General features: G+C 37.1%; 1 protein-coding gene across 7 annotated transcripts in view; it reads left to right on the forward strand.

Annotated features, from left to right (window-relative positions):
- CDK14 (cyclin dependent kinase 14) overlaps positions 1-18,309 on the forward strand; it is a 621,048-nt gene that overhangs the window by 470,087 nt on the left and 132,652 nt on the right. For all 7 annotated transcript variants that reach the window (XR_008420630.1, XM_019443275.2, XM_053898331.1 and 4 more), the window contains one exon: positions 8,186-8,234. Coding sequence is in view for 6 of the 7 variants with exons in the window: in XM_019443275.2 (XP_019298820.1) it covers positions 8,186-8,234 (49 nt within the window). In the remaining variant the exon portion in view is untranslated. The remainder of the gene's footprint in view (positions 1-8,185; positions 8,235-18,309) is intronic.

Here is an 18,309-nt window from a genome sequence, read left to right on the forward strand (position 1 = left end):
TAAAAAAGGCCTCAGGTTCACCACCTCTGCCAGGTAGTAGGATGGCCACAGTTCTTCGATGAAATTATTACTACTTTCTTACAAGCTCAGTAAGAAAGAGTAAATGTATCTGTTAAAATATAAAATAATCCTAAAAGATTTAAATTGTGAATGTTTGCATTTAGAGGAGTTAATTATCTAGTACATCCAACATTTCCTGTGGCATTTTGGACATACTCATTTTTATATTAACTTATAAAAGACTTATTCTATGGTGTTATTTACATTGGATGATATTAAATCTGTTTGCAAAAGATAAACTAAAGTTTTAGACTTTTTAAGATCTCTTCTTACTGCTGCCCCTCCCCCCAAAAAGAAAGAAAAGTGTTGGTTTACAAACCCTGATTTCACCTCTCAAGTCCTTTGAACATACTTGAGGTTTTTAACTGGCTGGTTGATTTAACTATTTACTCATATGCTTTCCTGTTATTGAAGTTAAAAACACAGCAGTATCCCTTAAGATACAAAACAAACATAAAACTGGTGAGAAAGAAATGAGGGGAAAAATTAATTGAAATTATTTTCCCGATGTCTACAGTACATACCTATAGCAAATGAGTAAATTCCAATTTAGGTTTTCTCTTCCTGTGGGTTAAAATATGCTTTCATAATGCCTCAAGCTATTGCAGATTTGGCTCTTTAGAGCGGGGAAACTAGAATGTGTGTCATTGTTCTCCAGTTGTTTTCCTGTGGAATTTCAACAAATTGCGGCAGTTTGAGGGAAAACCTTTCCAGTTTTCTGTCTTCTCACCCCCATCATATCGCATAGCAAGTGATTTCTTCTGTGCCCCAGCTCTCCTCCCTGGTCTCCCACTGTGTGTGATCATCCTCCACAGTGTCCCTGCAATAAGACGAGAAGGTGAAAATCAGCCTGCAGGTTTAAATTAATTGCACTCCTCAGTTATGCTCAGAGTTAGCCAATGCTTTAAATCACAACATTCTAAACTTCTAGTTTAAGCATAATTGGAAAGAGAAAGCTGACATTAAAGTGGTAACTGACAGAGTAAACTTAAAGCAGAACAGTGTAAAACACTCATATGCAAATAACTGAATCATCCGATAAAATTATTCAGAGGCAGTCGAATATTTTATTAAACATACCTGTTAGTGATTTGGAGCACTGATTTCAGCACCTTTTTGTTTTTAAAACTTGCATGACTAATTATGTTCTGTTTGTTCTAATGGAACATTACTTTTATTCATAATGGAAATCGTTTTTAAAATCTAATTTTTTCATGTAATGATAAATGTAATGCATGTTCACGGCAAAAAAAAAAAATGTGAGCGAACCCTCCATTTGAAATTGTGTACTTTGGCAGTTAAGATCTGAGAGGCATTGGATACAAGAGAGCAGCTTCTGTGTTTTAGTGGGGCTAGCTTCAGATATTTGAGTTTATCCTGCCTTCATTTGGAAAAGAAACAGTGGCTCTGCCTCTGGGCTCCCAAGGGACTATGTCCATATCCACATTGCAGCACTGTTCACCCTGTGTTTGTAATTCTTTATTTGCGTTTCTGTGCCACTGATCTAAAACCAGGACTTACTCATTTCTGTGTCCAGTGCAGCTCCTGGTATCCAGGCTGGTGCCCAGGTAACATTTGCTAAAAGAATTGAGTCTATGTGAACAGTGATGGAAGGTAGACGTAGGACCACTTCATTCTTCCTTATTTTTTCTTCTTTCATATGGCATATTTCAATTTTGGCTCTTTTATGCATTGCTACATCTGACATATTGTACTTCTGAAAAAATTTTCTATTAGCATATCCTGTCAAACTCTAAATAGAGGCAATTCTTAGAACTAATATTTATGTGCAGTCATTAATTGCAAGACTAATAATTTACTTGTAAATGCAAGATTGTATTAATTTTATCTGTAATGGAATTCTTGTTCCTCCTGAAATCATAGCAAATTATTTAAATTACTTTGTGGGGAGTACAAAGTTAAGGAGATCAAATTTGTTTTACAAGAACATTTGATGTAATTAATTTTTAAAATATATCTTGCTTTTTTAATACCAGACTTTAGATAATAATAATTTTTTAAAGACTTTATAAAAAGAACTGTTCTCCCCATTTCTCCTTTCTTTGTCAGTTAATCCTCAAACCTAGAATATGCCTTTAAATTTCTGCTCTACACCAACTGGCTGAATTATGTTGTGACTTTATAATACAGTCTAGTGGAGAATAAACTCAGGCATTAGATGATCTTTTGAGACATATAAATATATAATTGTTGGTGAGCACTTTCAGCTAGAGCTTTAGAACAATAGATATTTGTAACAAGGCCTGATCTTCAGCGAATGCACACCATTATAGCATAATGACTAGTTTCTGCACTGATTGGTCAGTGCCCATGCCTTGCAGGTTATTAAATATTTTAACATTTATCCCTGCTTGAATGATGACTCTGAAACTCCATGAAAACTAAGTACCTTCTGAATCAGCCTCGAAAGATTAATGTATTCTCAGGGTAATATTTGAGTTGAATATGAAATTCTAAATCTTTGAAACCTGGAAATTGAAGATCAGTAAATGCTCTATAGTCATCTTAACTCCTACTTTTCTATCATACCCTATACCCAATTCATCAATAAACCTTATTGCTCTGCCTTTTAATGAGTTGCAGACTGACCCTTTCTCACTGCAGGCATTCCGTTACTATAACCCAAAGCACATCAACTCTCTCCCATACAGTTGTAATAAACTTTTTTTGGTCTTCCTGCTTCCACCCTCACTTTCGATAGTATATTTTCCAAAGAAGAGCCAGAATGGTCCTTAAAAAATGCCTAGATAGTGTCCCTCAGGCCACAATGACTCTATGTGAGCCAGTCTTCTGCCCTTGGGCACCTTCTCTGTCTCAGCCTCCACTTGCCTCTCCTACACTGTCTGCTCCAGCCACCTGTCCCGCAGACCCACTCCAGCCTTGCATGTCCTGGCTGGAATATGAACTACCTGCTTGCATGTAGGTTTTCTGTGTGGTTCCCTTCTATATCCTCAGCCCCAAGAAGTACACCAAGGACACAGTAGTTGCTCAATAAATAGTAGTTGAACTAATGAATCATTGCTTCCAGTCATTCCATTTGGATAAACTCTGTGTTTAGAAATAGAAGGCTGAGGGGCGCCTGGGTGGCTGTCGGTTAAACATCCGACTCTTGGTTTTGGTTCAAGTCATGATCTTACAGTTTGTGAGTTTGAGCCCTGCACTGGGCTCTGTGCTGAAAGTGCAGAGCCTGCTTGGAATTTCTCTTGCCCCTCTCCAACATGTCCTTGTTCTCTCTTTCCCTCTCTCTCTCTCTCTCTCTCTCAAAAAATAAATAAATAAACATTAAAAAAATAGTAAGCTGAGTATGTTCTTAAATTTATTTTTGTTCTTCTTATCAAATGGTTGTTCTTACACAGGAAACATACCATCCCAAAGCAATATCAACCATTTAGATTATCTCCTTTAAAATCTTGTAATTAAAAGCAGACAACACTGAAAAAAGATACCAACCAATATTAAGCAAAATTAAGCCTTTAGGTATTCAATTTTTAAAAAGAAACAGGATCAATATGAAAAAGAAACCATTTAATTTTATTGGAGGACATACACACAAATCCTGTCTAAATGAAAAGACATACCATATTAATATATACAAAGATTTTATGTCATTCTTTTCAGATAAATATATATTTTAATGAAACTCCAACCAGATTTCCAATGGGAACTTTATTTTGTTGACTATTTTGTTTGAAACTCCCCTTCCCTCATCACCTGATCTAAAGTGTCCCTCTCATACTGGTCAGTCTACATTATATCTCCTTGTTATACTTTGCAGAACACTTTTTTCCCCAGTTTCATTGAGATATAATTGACATATAGCATTGTGCAAGTTTAAGGTGTGATTTTATATATATTCATATACATATATATATATGTATATATATGTATATTACAAGATGATACCACAGTAAGTTTAATTCACACATCCATCACTTCACATAATTACGATCTTTGTGTGTCTGTGGTGAGAACTTTATTTTTAATGTTTATTTTTGAGAGAGAGAGAGAGAAAGAGCATGCACATGAGAGAGGGGCAGAGAAAGAGGGAGAGAGAGAGAGTCCCAAGACCGAATCCTGCAGAGTCCAACGCAGGGCTGGATTTCATGAATCATGAGATCATGACCTGAGCCAAAGTCAAGAGTCGCACTTAACCAACTGAGTCACCCAGTCTCCCCACTGTGGTGAGAACTTTTAAGATCTACTCTCTTGGCAAGTTTTAAATATACAATGCAATATTGTTAACTAAAATCACTTTGCTTTCCATTAAGTCCCCAGAATTTATCCATTTTATGACTGGAAATTTATACCCTTTGACTGCTTTTCATCTGTTTCTCTACCTCACACCCCTTGCCACTGTCAACCGCCAGTCTGTTCTCTTTTATGAGTTCAGGGGTTTTTTTAGATTCCACATATAAGTGAGATCATACAGTATTTGTCTTTCTTTGATTTATTTCACTTAGCATAATGCCCTCAAGGTCCATTCATGTTGTCACAAATAATCAGAATTTCCTTTATTTTTATGGCTGAATAATATCCATTGTGTGTGAATGTACAGGTACACATTTTTTTTCATCCATTCATTCATCAGTGGGCACTTAGGTTGTTACCATATCTTGGCTGTTGTGAATAATGTTGCAGTAAACATAAGAGTGCAGAAATCTCTTCTAATCATTTCATTTCCTTCAGATACATACCCAGAGGTGGAATTGCTGGATCATATGGTAGTTCTCTTTTTAATTTTTTGAGGAACCTTCATACTGTAAAGTGGCTGCACCAGTTTACATTCCCACCAATAGCATATAAACATTCCCCATTCTCCACATTCTCTCCAGCACTTGTTATTCTGGTGTTTTGATAATTGCCATGCTAGCTTGTGTGATGTGATATGTCATTGTGGTTTTGATTCACATTTCCCTGAAGATTAGTAATGTTGAGCACTTTTTCATGTACTTGTTGGCCAGTTGAATATCTTCCTTGGAAAAATGTCTTTTCAGGTCCTTTGCCCACCTCTTAATTAGATTATTTGTTTGTTTTTGTTTTTGTTTTTGTTTTTTGCTATTGAGTTATATGAGTTCTTTATATAATTTGCATGTTAACCTCTTATGAGATATGTGGTTTGCAAATATTTTCTCCCATTCTGTAGGTTACCTTTTCGTTTTGTTGATGGTTTCTTTTGCTGTGCAGAAGGTTTTTACTTTGTGGTGGTCTCACTTGTTTATTTTTGCTTTTGTTGCTTGTGCTTTGGGTGTCGTATCCATAAAGTGCCTAGGAGCTTTTTCCCTATGTTTTCATCTCTACTTTCAGGTCTTAAATGTAAGTCTTTAATGCTTTTTGAGTTAATTTTTATGCATGGTTTAAATAGGGGTCCAGTTTCATTCTTTTGCATGTGAATATCCAGTTTTCCCAGTACCATTTATTGAAGAGATTATCTTTCCTCCATTGAGTATTTTGGCTCCCTTGTCAAATATAAGTTGACCATAGAGCACAAGTTTAATTCTGGACTTTCATTTTTGTTCTGTTAGTCTATGTGTCTGTCTTTATGCTACTACTGTACTATTTTGATTACTGTAACTTTGTAAGATAGTTTTAAATCATAAAGTGTAATTACTCTAGCTTTGTTCTTTGTTCTCAAGATTACTTTGACTATTTGGGGTCTTTTGTGGTTCCATACACATTTTAGGACTATTTTGTTTATGTTTTTGTTTTTATTAAAAAATAGTAAAATAGTATTCTAATAGTATAGTATTACACCTTAGGTGATGTTGGGTAATATGAACCTTTTATGATATTATTTCTTCCAATCCATAAACACAGGATTCCTTTACATTTATTTATGTCTTCAATCTCTTTCATCAGTATTTTAGTAATTTGCAGTGTACAGATCTTTTACCTCCTTGGTTAAAATTATTCCTAGGCATTTCATGTTTTTGATGCTGTTATAAATGCAACTGTTTTATTTATTTCTTTTTCAGATAATTCGGTATTATTATATAGAAACACAACTGACTTTTATGTATTGATTTTGTGTTCTGCAACTTTACTGGATTTGTTTATTCTAATGGTTTTTTGGTGGAGTCTTTAAGATGTTATCTGTATAAAGTCAGGTCATCTAGAAACAGAGACAGTCTTACTACTTCCTTTCCACTTCAGATGCCTTTTATTTCTCTTTCTTTCTTTCTTTCTTTCTTTCTTTCTTTCTTTCTTTCTTCCTTTTTTTTTCCTGATTGCTCATGATCAGACTTTTAGTAGCATGTTGAATAGGAATGCTGAGAGTGGGTATCCTTGTATTATTCCTGATTTTAGAAGAAAAGCTTTCTGCTTTCCCTGATTGAGAATGATTATTAGCTGTGGACTTGTCATATATGGCCTTTTCTATATTGGGGTATATTCCTTCTAGACCCAGTTTGTTAAGAGTTTTTATCATGAATAGATGTTGAATTTTGTCAAGTGCTTTTCCTGCATCTGTTGAGATAATAATGTGATTTTTATTTTTTATATTCTATTAATGTATATCACATTGATTCGTTTGCATATATGAAACCATCCTTGCATTCCAGGGATGCATAATATAGAGGCACATTTTTTCATTGCTGGTAGGAATATGAAAAGTAGTATGTCAGCATCTATTAAAACGTAAAATGTGCATACCAGTTGTCAAGCTGTTCTATATGGAGAAATCTGTCTTGGGGCGCCTGGGTGGCTCAGTCGGTTAGGCGTCCGACTTCGGCTCAGGTCATGATCTCGTGGTCAGTGCGTTCGAGCCCCGCGTCGGGCTCTGTGCTGACAGCTCAGAGCCTGGAGCCTGTTTCAGATTCTGTGTCTCCCTCTCTCTGACCCTCCCCTGTTCATGCTCTGTCTCTCTCTGTCTCAAAAATAAACATTAAAAAAATTAAAAAAAAAAAAAAAGAAGTCTGTCTTATAAAAATGAAAACATTAGTATACAGAGGTAGATGTGCAAGGATATTTTTTGAAGCATTGTTTTTAAGGGAAAAGGAACTGGAAGCTACCAAATTTTCCTCAGTAGAAGAATGGTCAAAAACTATGGTACTTCTATCCTGTGTAATATTATACAGTTTTAAAACAAGTATTACATCTATTTTCTTGATTTAAAGGACTGTTTGCTCTATATTATTAAGTACCTTAAAAAATTCAGAGAATGTTTACTGTGCAATCCATTTTAAAATTAAAATAGTACATATATTTGTGTGTACATATGGGTTTGTGTTTATAAACATAAAGAAATATGTGGAAAGAAACATACCCAAGCCATTAACAATTGCTGTATTTTCAGGAGTCAAAAACAAGGAGCAGGAGGGGTGCCTGGGTGGCTCAGTCGGTTAAGCATCTGACTTCGGCTCAGGTCATGATCTCACGGCTTGTGAGTTCAAGCCTCGTGTCAGACTCTGTGCTGACAGCTCGGAGCCTGGAGCCTGATTCAGATTCTGTGTCTCTCCCTCTCTCTGCCCCTCCCCTGCTCACACTCTGTCTCTCTCAAAAATAAATAAACATTAAAAAATTTATTAAAAAAAGCAGGAGAGGTGTGTGCTACTTTATTGTTTAACATGGTAAAACATATTACATCTTAATTTAAAAATATAATAAAGATGATTCAATGATGAATGTAAATATACATTATAGGACATTAGTAGTTTGACTTTGAGCATGTATAAATACCAAGTAGTGTAAGAAAGGAGAACCAGCACTACTGTATTTGGTTAGAGATGTCTTCATAGTGAAAACAGCGGCTCTCACTTCACTGATGTGTCAAAGTTCTTCAAACTACTTACAGTTTGGAGGTTTGGAATTTGTGTTTCTTTTTCAACTCAATTAAAACTTAGTTATTCTCAGAAATAATTACTAGGAAACAGATTATTAAATAAATCACCCTACACATAAGAAAACAATGCTTCATATTTACAATGTTAAGATTTTCCTGTTTTATTCTTCGTAACTGCCTGATCTAGAGATGAAGATGTAGTGTGGCTAGTGTAGTCATCACTAAATCAGACGCTATCTTTATAAAAGTTGAGCTTTTTTAAAAAACATATTTGCAAATTATACATCGGAAACAAAGATTGTTTATCATCTTTCTTTTTTATTTCAGAACGCTTTACCCTGTACAGCTCTAAAAACCTTAGGCAAGCGTGGAATAAGTAAGTCCATATACCGTTTATGCTTGTTTTCTCTCTCTTTTTCTCTCAGTCCCTCTCTCAATTTCTAAAGTCTCCCAATAAGTTTGTCTTGACATTTGTTTCATTTGTTCATCCAAATATCCATTTCTCCATTCATTTAACCATTAAACAGTTGTTAAGCCATAACTATGTACCAGCCGCCATGTTCAGCCTAAGCCAATGCTGTTATATATGAGTTTGGGTTCTGAGAGCAACGTGGCATTGCTTCGAAATGATAAATCCTAAAATTCACTGGGTTCAGTCTTCTTGTAACTAAATTCAAGAAATATTTTAGCATCAGCAAAATAGCATTTAAGTGCAATTTAATGACTGATTCTAATCTAAATAATGTTGGTGAACACCTCTGAGCGAGATAAAATTGATCTTCCACATTTTTTCAGTTTATCTATTGTTCCCCTAGGCCTTCTTGGAAAACTAAATACCTATATTGCTTGAAATGTATGTCATCTTTTTATTTGATTTCTGTTCTCTCATCTGATCTTGTTGAAAATAATTTTATTTATTGGTTTTGAAATTTGATGAAATCTGAAGATCTGAGTTTCTCAAGTTAATCATAGGTCTTTTATTGCAAGCCAACCTGTTAGTAAACCATTGAAAGTTGGAAAGCAGAGTAATTGAGTCACTCTTGTTAGTTGTGGATATCATATTTCAAGCATTATGCTGGGGAAAAAGTAACTGGAACTGCTTTGATTTAAAAATTTTTAAAGTGTCATAACAAAATTTTGTCTATGGGGACTTCAGTATTATTGCCTTAGTTTTTACTGTTATGACATATTTAATTTTAGACACCCATCAATTATAAAAATAAAAAAATAAGAAAAAACCTTTTTATAATAAAAATGCCTTTAATCGGTGTTGTCAGTAGATACAGTGGACAGCTTATTGTAAGGGAACTCATGGAATGAGTACGTGAAACTCTGCAGTGGTTTATTTGAAAGATTTGGCAGTTTATTTTTATTAAATCCATCTTAGAAGAGCGCTGGAATAATTATTTTTGTCTAACACAAGGCTTTGCATTTGCCATTTGAAGAGTTCTTATTATGTGTAGAGTCTCCTCTGGGAGGCATGCCGTCTTCTGGGAACATTCTGTGTGTGTTCCTCACTCTTTTGCCCTTCCACCTCCCCCTCTTTACTGATCAGCAGTCTAACATTTTAATTAAGTGCTTTCATACACCAGATAATATATACAGTATACAGTTCCTACCTTAATTAAATGATCAAACACATTCTCTCATATTGCTCAAAAAGTTTTGTCCAACCAGGTAACCATTGTATGAGACAATCTTTTACAAAGCAATTGAATTTCTAACCCCATCTTTGAAGTGACAGGAATATCTGCCGAATCTACACGTAGCGTTTGTGGCGGATAGCCTTCAATTTAGAGAACCTCCATTTCCTTCCATCAGAGGGACAAAGCTAGAATGACCTCCAAATTGCCCAGGAAAATAAATGGCAGATCTTTTCCACTTAGAATCGTCTACAAAAATGGGAGAGGGGTGTCTGTAGACAATGCTGAATGATATTTCTTCCGCCATCCTCTTGTGGTTATGACCCCATTCATTTCCACATGGCGCATTTCAGTCGTTCATTTTTGTGACTTGTATTCAGCACCACCTGCCATCACAAACAGTCTAGCATACATGCCCAGGTGAAGGGCCTTTCTCATTCTGCCTTCCATAGTCACTAGTGAGATGCCTCTCAGAGAAGGTACTTCTAGCCATTTACATTACTCTACTCTGGGAGAAACGAGGTAAAAGAAAAGTAAAATTGAAATAGTATTCAAGCTTTGCATTGCTTCACTTCATTCTGACCACCTAAGACTTGATACTCACTTTTCTCTGAGAGTTGTTCATGTTATAACAAAAGTAGTTAATTTCATTGATGGAAATCAGGATGTAGAATGCTCTGGTATTGACATTTTAGACATTTTAAAAACTATGTGCATCATGCACAATCTCCTTTAAATTTTTCTTAAAAGATGCTAGGTATTTTCTTAAAAGATGCTTTTATTCTTAACGGCAAGTAAGAATTCTTCAGAATACGATTTTTCACAAAATAAGAAAACAGTTTTCTCTTTAAGATATAACTTCAGGGATATTTATTAATTGCATTTTCTATAGGATTTTTTATAGGATTTATAATTTTTCTACCAAAGCCAAGGTCTGAAATACTGAAGGAGAGGCGCCTGGGTGGCTCAGTCGGTTGAGCATCCGACTCTTGTTTTCCACTCAGGTCATGATCTGTCTCACTGTTCATGGGTTCGAGCTCCATGTGGGGCTCTGAGCTGTCATTGGAACCTGCTTGGGATTCTCTCTGTCTCTGCCTCTCCCCTGGTCATGCACTCACTCTCTTGCTTTTCCTTTTCTCTCAAAAACAAATTAATAAAACTTAAATTATTTTTAATAAAAAAATAAAATACTGAAGGAAATCTTACATTTTCATGTAAAGTCTTTTTAATGAGCTGGTAGAATTATAGTTAATGTTTTTCTTTTAATCTCTAACATCACATATGCTTTTTAAAAAGAAATTACAAAAGCATTTAATAAACTGGGTCCTACCCTTAGATTACTTTTAAAACATGTTAGGGAAACTATTAAAAGCTGTTAGCTTGAGGTAAGATTTTTAAATTATAAACATAATTTGTTTAGAATCAAGCTATTTTTTAAGTCCCCGTAAGTCTTATTTTTTGTTGCCTTAAGGAGTTATTTCAAAAAACACTAAGTAATAAAATATCACTAAAAATGTTATAAAAATACTACTTTCTGGTATCCCAGTGTTACCTACTGAATCCTTAGAGCCAAGCAATAGCCTCTAGCCCATTAAAACCCAATGAAATTTACAGAAAACTGAAAATTCAGAGACATTAATTTGTTATTGATTCTTCATCCAAATGGACTTGCGACCTTGCAACCATCATAGACATTTCAACATCCCTCACTTCGGAATGAGCTCTAAGTTCAGAAGAACTGCATTTAAAGACTCGTAAGCAAGTGCTGGCTTTCTCCATCACTACATACGAATTTGCTTGTCTACAAGCACAATTACGAAACGAGCTATCGGTAAATTCTCGTATATAGCAGTAATAGGTTCAAAATAAAGGAAACTAATTTGCAAGAACTAATTTGAATTCAATTTAGATGGGTTAATAGAAGACGGGTAGGTTAATATAAAAAAGCAAGTCACTGCTTAAAATTAAATAGCAGTGTATTTAAAAATACATATTAACTCAGCTATTAAAGCTAGTGGATCTGTTAACCTGCCTAAAAGAGTAATAATTTCTTGAGAAATGAATCCTTGAATCTCTTTGAACAGCTGTAACAAGTGACCCAGTTTATTTGGGGGCCAAGCCTGCCCTAGGTAACGCCAATACAATTCCCTGCTGACTTCGTTTATACCAGTAACCATGGGCATAATTTTATCCTTTGAAGGATTTTTTTAAGTATTCTGGGGAAACAATGCAATAATGGGAGAAAAATATCAAAAGATGCAGCAGATATCTAAACTCAAAAGGATAATATAAAGAAGAAATCTTAATTACAGGATTGAGATTAATAAATATATATTAATAAAGAAAAGAAAGTACTTTTATTCCCCTATATTGGACATGCATGAGTTGCCTGGGCTCTTCCTGTTTAAAAGGGGATTTTGGATTAAAGGGAGACAAATCTTAATTTTATATAAATACATGTACTGTTTTCTGACCTCCTTCAAAACATTCCATTTTATTTCATTGGAGTTATAAAACTCTCCCTATTTTTCTTCCAAATCTCTCTATTTAGAGTTGTCTGACATTGGCATGTATATGCAATCAACCAAGAATTTCAGCCACTTAAAAGATCTTTTATTATTTTGGCTGGAGAAGCAGCCTTAGTATATGCTCTCCAGCAATGTTAAGGGTAGGATTTCAGGAACACATTTGCTTGTTTTGGAACTTTTTAACAGCTGAACAATTTGGGGATTTTGAACGGAGCAAAAAGAGAACCCAAGATAAACCACCCTGTCACAGAAGACATATTTGGAAAGAACAGCTCACGGTTGATAAAGCAATACGTGTCCACAGACTCGAATAGGTGTAGGGCAACCTCATCCTGCTCTCTCCACCTACGTGCTCTGGTTCGATTTATAATCCTCCTTGATAGGTAGGTCCAACTGAATTTCTCCTCTAAGAATTGAAAGCATTGATTCTTTAAAATGCGTAATAAGTACAGAGTCATTGTTATGAAGCTCCCTTAGTGGAAATGCAAAGATAGACAAGAAGACATTGACCTGCATATATCTGAATGCACCAACAGTGACAAACCCTGACTTAGAAGATTGAAGTGTTTCCTAACTTTGTATTCTTGAACTTTCCTTGAATACGTTCTCTCATTCAATGGTTAACTTTCAGAACATATTTTATAGATGACTTGCTAGATCCATGTTACATGTGCATAAAACATAGTCTTTAAAATAATATTTAAAAGAAAAATGTAAACTTCTCTCTGTAATTTGTGTTGCTGATTCCCTGTTTTTCTTATGGCAACATCTGACTATGTTCAATTAAGATTTAAATCAGTGCCTTCTCAAGAAACCAGAAGCCCTCTTTTTCTACTCTGCCTTATTGTTCTAAGTTGATCTGAAATTTTCCAAAATAAGAATATATTGCAAAGCAAGTTAGAACTTTCCATTTCTGTACCAGCTTAACAGTGTGAGGGGAACATAAGAATGGCTTTTGGCACTAGGAGGAGCAGTTGAGCTGAGCCAGATTCTGAAGTCCGTCCTCCACTTCCACATTTTTTTTTCATTATTGATCATTTTTGTTATAAGTCTATTTACTTCAAAGTAACAGTTTTAATTTATTTGGTGCCTGGAGATTTCTTCCCCCAGTATTTCCAAAGAAATTATTCTGTACATTATCAATGCACTTTTTTTAGGCCTGGATATATTGGGGTGACAAGCTCTACAGCAGACATTTTTGGAATTCCATTCCCTTAACCCCAGGATGAGTTGGAGCTGCAGCTCTTCCCTGCCCGGCTCATGGATGTGAGCCCAGCTTCAGGAGGCTACAGGGGGTGCAATTCCTCATGACACCCTTGGAAATAGAGTTTGCAACACTTGGATAATCAGATCCACACAGGTGTCTGTCCTGATCTTGGACACCTGTGCGTGGTGTTGTTTGGAGGCCCCAAAGCGGCAATTCAGAGGAATTTCTGGGAACATTCATTTTCACAAGAGTGATTCACTGTTTCAGCTACTGAAAGCAACATGTAGGTGTGATGTTTACCAGATCTGTTAAACCCCCTGCTACCTCACAGAGAACGGTTCTTCTAGAAAATTGAAAACTATATTTTTGAAAAGGGAAAGAGGAGTCCAGGTGCTGATGGGAGTCCTAGAGAGCCCCGAAGAAGACAGTATCAAGGGCTGTCCAGAGATATGGGTCGGGGCAGGTGCCAGGAGGACACAGAGAAAGCTAGGCAAGAGAAAGTTGGGAAATTGCCAAAGGCCCAGACGTGGTTACTAATAGTAGCAATAGCATAGATATGATAACATATAAAACATACATAGTCAAAGGCCTAACATACCCTCCTTGCCCTGTAGTCAGAGTTGTGATGGGGTAGCCATGGTAATTAACACTTGGGCAGCCTTTTGCAATATAGAATTTGCTTTCTTGTATGTTTTCACATCCTCATGTCTTTTTTAACCATCTTGGGAAGTAGTCAAGACACATACTACTATCTCTATATAGCTTGAAAAAAAGAAAACATGCTCAGTGAGGTCAAATGATCGATATGCTATGGAAAACTACAACTTGGAATGTATGCCCCAAAGTGAATTTTAGGAAAGAAATATCAATTTAATAACCCTGATATTCACGTGGATCAATATCTTATTTTGTTTTGTTCTTATTACAATCTTGGTCATGGAGATCTCTTCTGGGAAATGATGCAATTCATTTCCAGTCTGGGTTTTCAGCAGCAAGAGAGCTGGGCTGGAATAGAAATCTGACTTCTTTCCTGGGGAAAGTGTTTGTGGCAGGCTGACCACACACATCAACTCAGGCCTCCCCTGTGCCCACTGCTGGATAATGCACCATTGGGATAAAGGCGGGTTCGTGACAATCTTAAGTGCTAGAGATGACAGGCCTCCTGGCCACCCATTCAGACCCTGCTAGTGACATTCGTACCCTATTCCACACAGCTCCCACTTCCCCCAGGAGGTTATCCTCTGTCATTTTGTGCCATTGCCAGATATCTTGTCTATGTCTTTCTTGTGGTAGCAAAGAATTTGCTATCATTAATAACCCCTGGTGATGGCCAAGGGCAAACCCTGTGCTATTCGTTATCCATTGAGCACAAGTTTTTTGTTCCACTTCTGATAGACAGAAAATATCCATCTTCTCTCTTACTAATTGGCAGTACGTGCCAGGCTTGGGACCTGGCAATGGCTATTGTTTTTCAGCTTTTTAAATGATGTGTTGGATTCCTCATCCCCAAGTACATACTTATGGTGCAGCTAATACCTTCTTTCTGCCATCCAGCTCATTAAGGAATAAAATCCAGCCATGCTTCTGAAGTGGCACAGGGTTTCCAGGAGCAGCTGGGCTGCCTGTTTCTGTGAAAGGAGGGCAACATATAGAATTAGGCTTTCTTGAACTGTTTCCCGAAACAGATTCTAGAAGCGTGTGTGAACTGAAGTTCTGCTTCTCCAAAATCTAAAACGGTGTGTTTGTGTTCTGTGGCTGCCATAACAAATTACCATAAATATTTTGGTGTAAAACACCACAGAAGTATTATCTCACGGTTCTGTTGAGCTGGAGTTTAGATGGGCTCAGCTTGTTTCTTTGCTCTGGGTCTCACAAGGCCAAACTCAGCTATCGGTAGGCCTGGGCCCTATCTGGAGGGGTGGAGGAAAAATCTGTTTGCAGGCTTATTTAGACTGTGGGCAAAATTCAGTCCCTAGTGGCCAGAGGGCTGAGCCCTCTTTTCCTTACTGGTTGTCAGCAGGAACTCTCACCCAGCAACCAAAGGCCATCTGTTTCCTCATCACACTGCCCCCTCCTGCTTCAAACCAGTCAATGGCAGGAGTCTTTCTCATTGCTTCGTAACTCTCTCACTTCCCCTCCTGCCCTATCTCTTCTGCCTTCAGTAGGAGAAAGTTCTTTGCTTCTAAAGGCCTGCCCGTATTATCCAGGTTAATCTCTCTGTTTTAAGATCTGCAACCTTAATAACATCTGCAGAGTCCCTTTTGCCATGGAAAGTAGCATATTCACAGGCTTCAGGGATTAGTGAGTGGACATCTTTGGGGCCATTCTGCTCTCCACAAGTGGATACTGGGGTTTCCTATTCAGTGATGAGTCATGGGGTAAGGTAGAGCAGAGGGGGCAATCCCAGCCTTCACCAGGTCAGACACAGTCTGTTCCGTCTGATCTCTGACCCATCTAGTGACAAGCACAGATGTCACTCTGACTCTGGTGGCTCCATGTTGCCCGGTTCACATTAGGTATCCCCAAAATCAGGAAGAAATCATTTTCTACCTCCTGCATAGAGGAAAAAAAAAGAGATTATTCTCCAGAAAGTCCATAGTCTCTGAATTATCTGAAACTTTGGCCTAGCATTTCTGTCCCCTTTAGGTCAGTGCTGTCCAATACAACCTTCTTCACTGATGCAAATCTTTTCTATCTGGACTGCCCAGTGCAGCAGCCACTAACCTCCTATGGCTATTGATCGCCTGACATGTGGCTAGAGTGATTTAGGAAATGAATTTTAAAGTTTATTTAACCTTAATTAATTTAATGTGAATAGCCATAGGTAACTACCATATTGGGCAGCACAGTTGTAGCTCAACGTGTAAACTATTCATTTATTTTCAGTGCCCACCAGTGTAGTACAAGTGTGGATGTCTGATGCTTTGGAAAGTCTATGCGTTTGAGTTCTTGGCATTTTGTGCTCAAGTATACAGAGATCTTCCTTTATATTTTTGCTTCTCATCCCTGTCTTTTATTTGTAAACACTGAGAAAATAATAGCTCTGGGGGACCCAATAAGTGTAATAAATCTGCAGAGGGACTAGTAAAAGTATCAAAGAACATCAAGCAGACATTCCTTCCCCTCCTCCTCCCCTCAAGAAGCCACGCTGTTCCCTCCTGAGGGGCACTGCCTGTTGCAAGTGTCTCTATTCCTTTCTCCTTCTCTGTTCCCGCTCTCTCTTTTCTGTTGGGAACTGCTAGGGGTTAGACACACAGCTCTCTCCCCTTTTTGAACTCCCTCAAGAATTCACCTCTCTGCTGTTGTTCCCGGCCCCCTTGATCTACCCTAACTCTACTCAGAAAGTATCATAAAGGCTTAGTTTCCTCTTCACCACATAGGAGATGCTATTGAGAATCTCCACTTTCTAAATAAGCTTCCCATGGACCCCATGGGTACATATGTTAATTATTCAGCTTCAGAATATTGAAAATTACCACATTTTAAAAAGTGAAACATAAACTGAAATGCAGTTTTCACTGCTCTTTATTTATTTAAAAAAAAAAAACTGGATATGAAAAAAACTCAACACTTATTTTTATCATTTTCTTTTGGTTAAGAAAATATTTATGAGTTGGGGCACCTGGGTGGCTCAGTTGGTTGACCGATTGACTTCGGCTCAGGTCATGATCTCACAGTTTGTGAGTTCAAGCCCTACGTTGGGCTCCGTGCTGACAGTTCTGAGCCTGGAGCCTGCTTCGGATTCTGTGTCTCCCTCTCTCTCTGCTCCTCCCCTGCTCCTGCTCTGTCTCTCTCTGTCTCAGAAATAAATAAACATTAAAAAAAATTTTTTTAAAAAAGAAAATGTTTATGAGTTTAGTGAACCGTCAGCCTCAAAATTAAGATGAACATAAAAAGTCACTGGAAGGGTACCTGGGTGGCTCAGTTGGTTAAGTGTCCCAACTTTGGCTCAGGTCATGATCTCATGGTCCATGGGTTCAAGCCCCACATCAGGCTCTGTGCTGACAGCTCAGAGACTAGAGCCTGCTTCAGATTCTGTGTCTCCCTCTCTGTCTCCCCTCCCCTGCTTGCACTCTATCTCCCTCTCTCAGAAATAAACATTAAAAAAAAATGAATAAATAAAAAATTTTTAAAAAGTCACTGGAGAAAGAGATGATTTTAACAACATTGTCTTTTGTATCCACCTCACCCACTCCACACTTTTCTTTGGTCAGTTATCATGAAAATTAGGATTGGGCAAACCTCATTATATGGGGAGACTTTCTATAAAAGTGGGCACAACTTCCACCAATTGTGAAGATATAGTTAATAGACTTGACCTTGTAAGAAAGAATACACAGTCAATAAATACTTTTGATATGAACCAAAAAATAATAGAAAAGAAGAAGGAAGGCTGCAAAAACTCATAGTTGGCCAAATGGGAATAAAATGCCTGAAATCCATGTGATTTGGCATCACAGGGTTCAAGTTCCAGTCCTAGATATGCTACTCAATGGTATAATGTTTAGGAAGCTCACTAATCAATCTGAGCCCCAGTTGTTTAGTCTTTAAAACCCTTGGCAGGATTATTGTGAGGATTGAATAAAGCATGAGTGTTCATGATGGGGCACCATTGGCCAACATTAGCTTACCTCCCTCTTGTTTCTCAACACACCCTGTCCTCCCCTGCCAGTTAGATTGTTTCATTCAGTTCCAAATAAGCAACAGTTCTTGAACATGAGTCCCACTGCTATACAGGGTCCCCAGACATCTTCTGGACTATTTCTTCTACCTTCTTAGGAACACATGCTGAACTGCTTGGTCACCAAATCATTAAAAAAAATACTTCTTATATAGAAACAAGATTCCCTCATTCTCAGCAGCTCCTTCCTAAGAGTGATATGTTAACAAATAGCATTGTACATAATTAACATAGAACTTTGATTTATCCTAAGTCTTTAAACACATCTACTAGACAGTTTTCCTAATTATATTGAAAGAAACCCATGGACACTGTTATCAAGTTCAAAGCATCTGTTGGAGCTTTCCTGTCATGCTCTTCATACATGGACTTATAGGTAAGACTACACCAGG

Source organism: Panthera pardus, unplaced genomic scaffold (assembly GCF_024362965.1).
Source record: "Panthera pardus isolate Hobbes unplaced genomic scaffold, ASM2436296v1 HiC_scaffold_8, whole genome shotgun sequence".
Taxonomy (NCBI): Eukaryota; Metazoa; Chordata; class Mammalia; order Carnivora; family Felidae; genus Panthera; species Panthera pardus.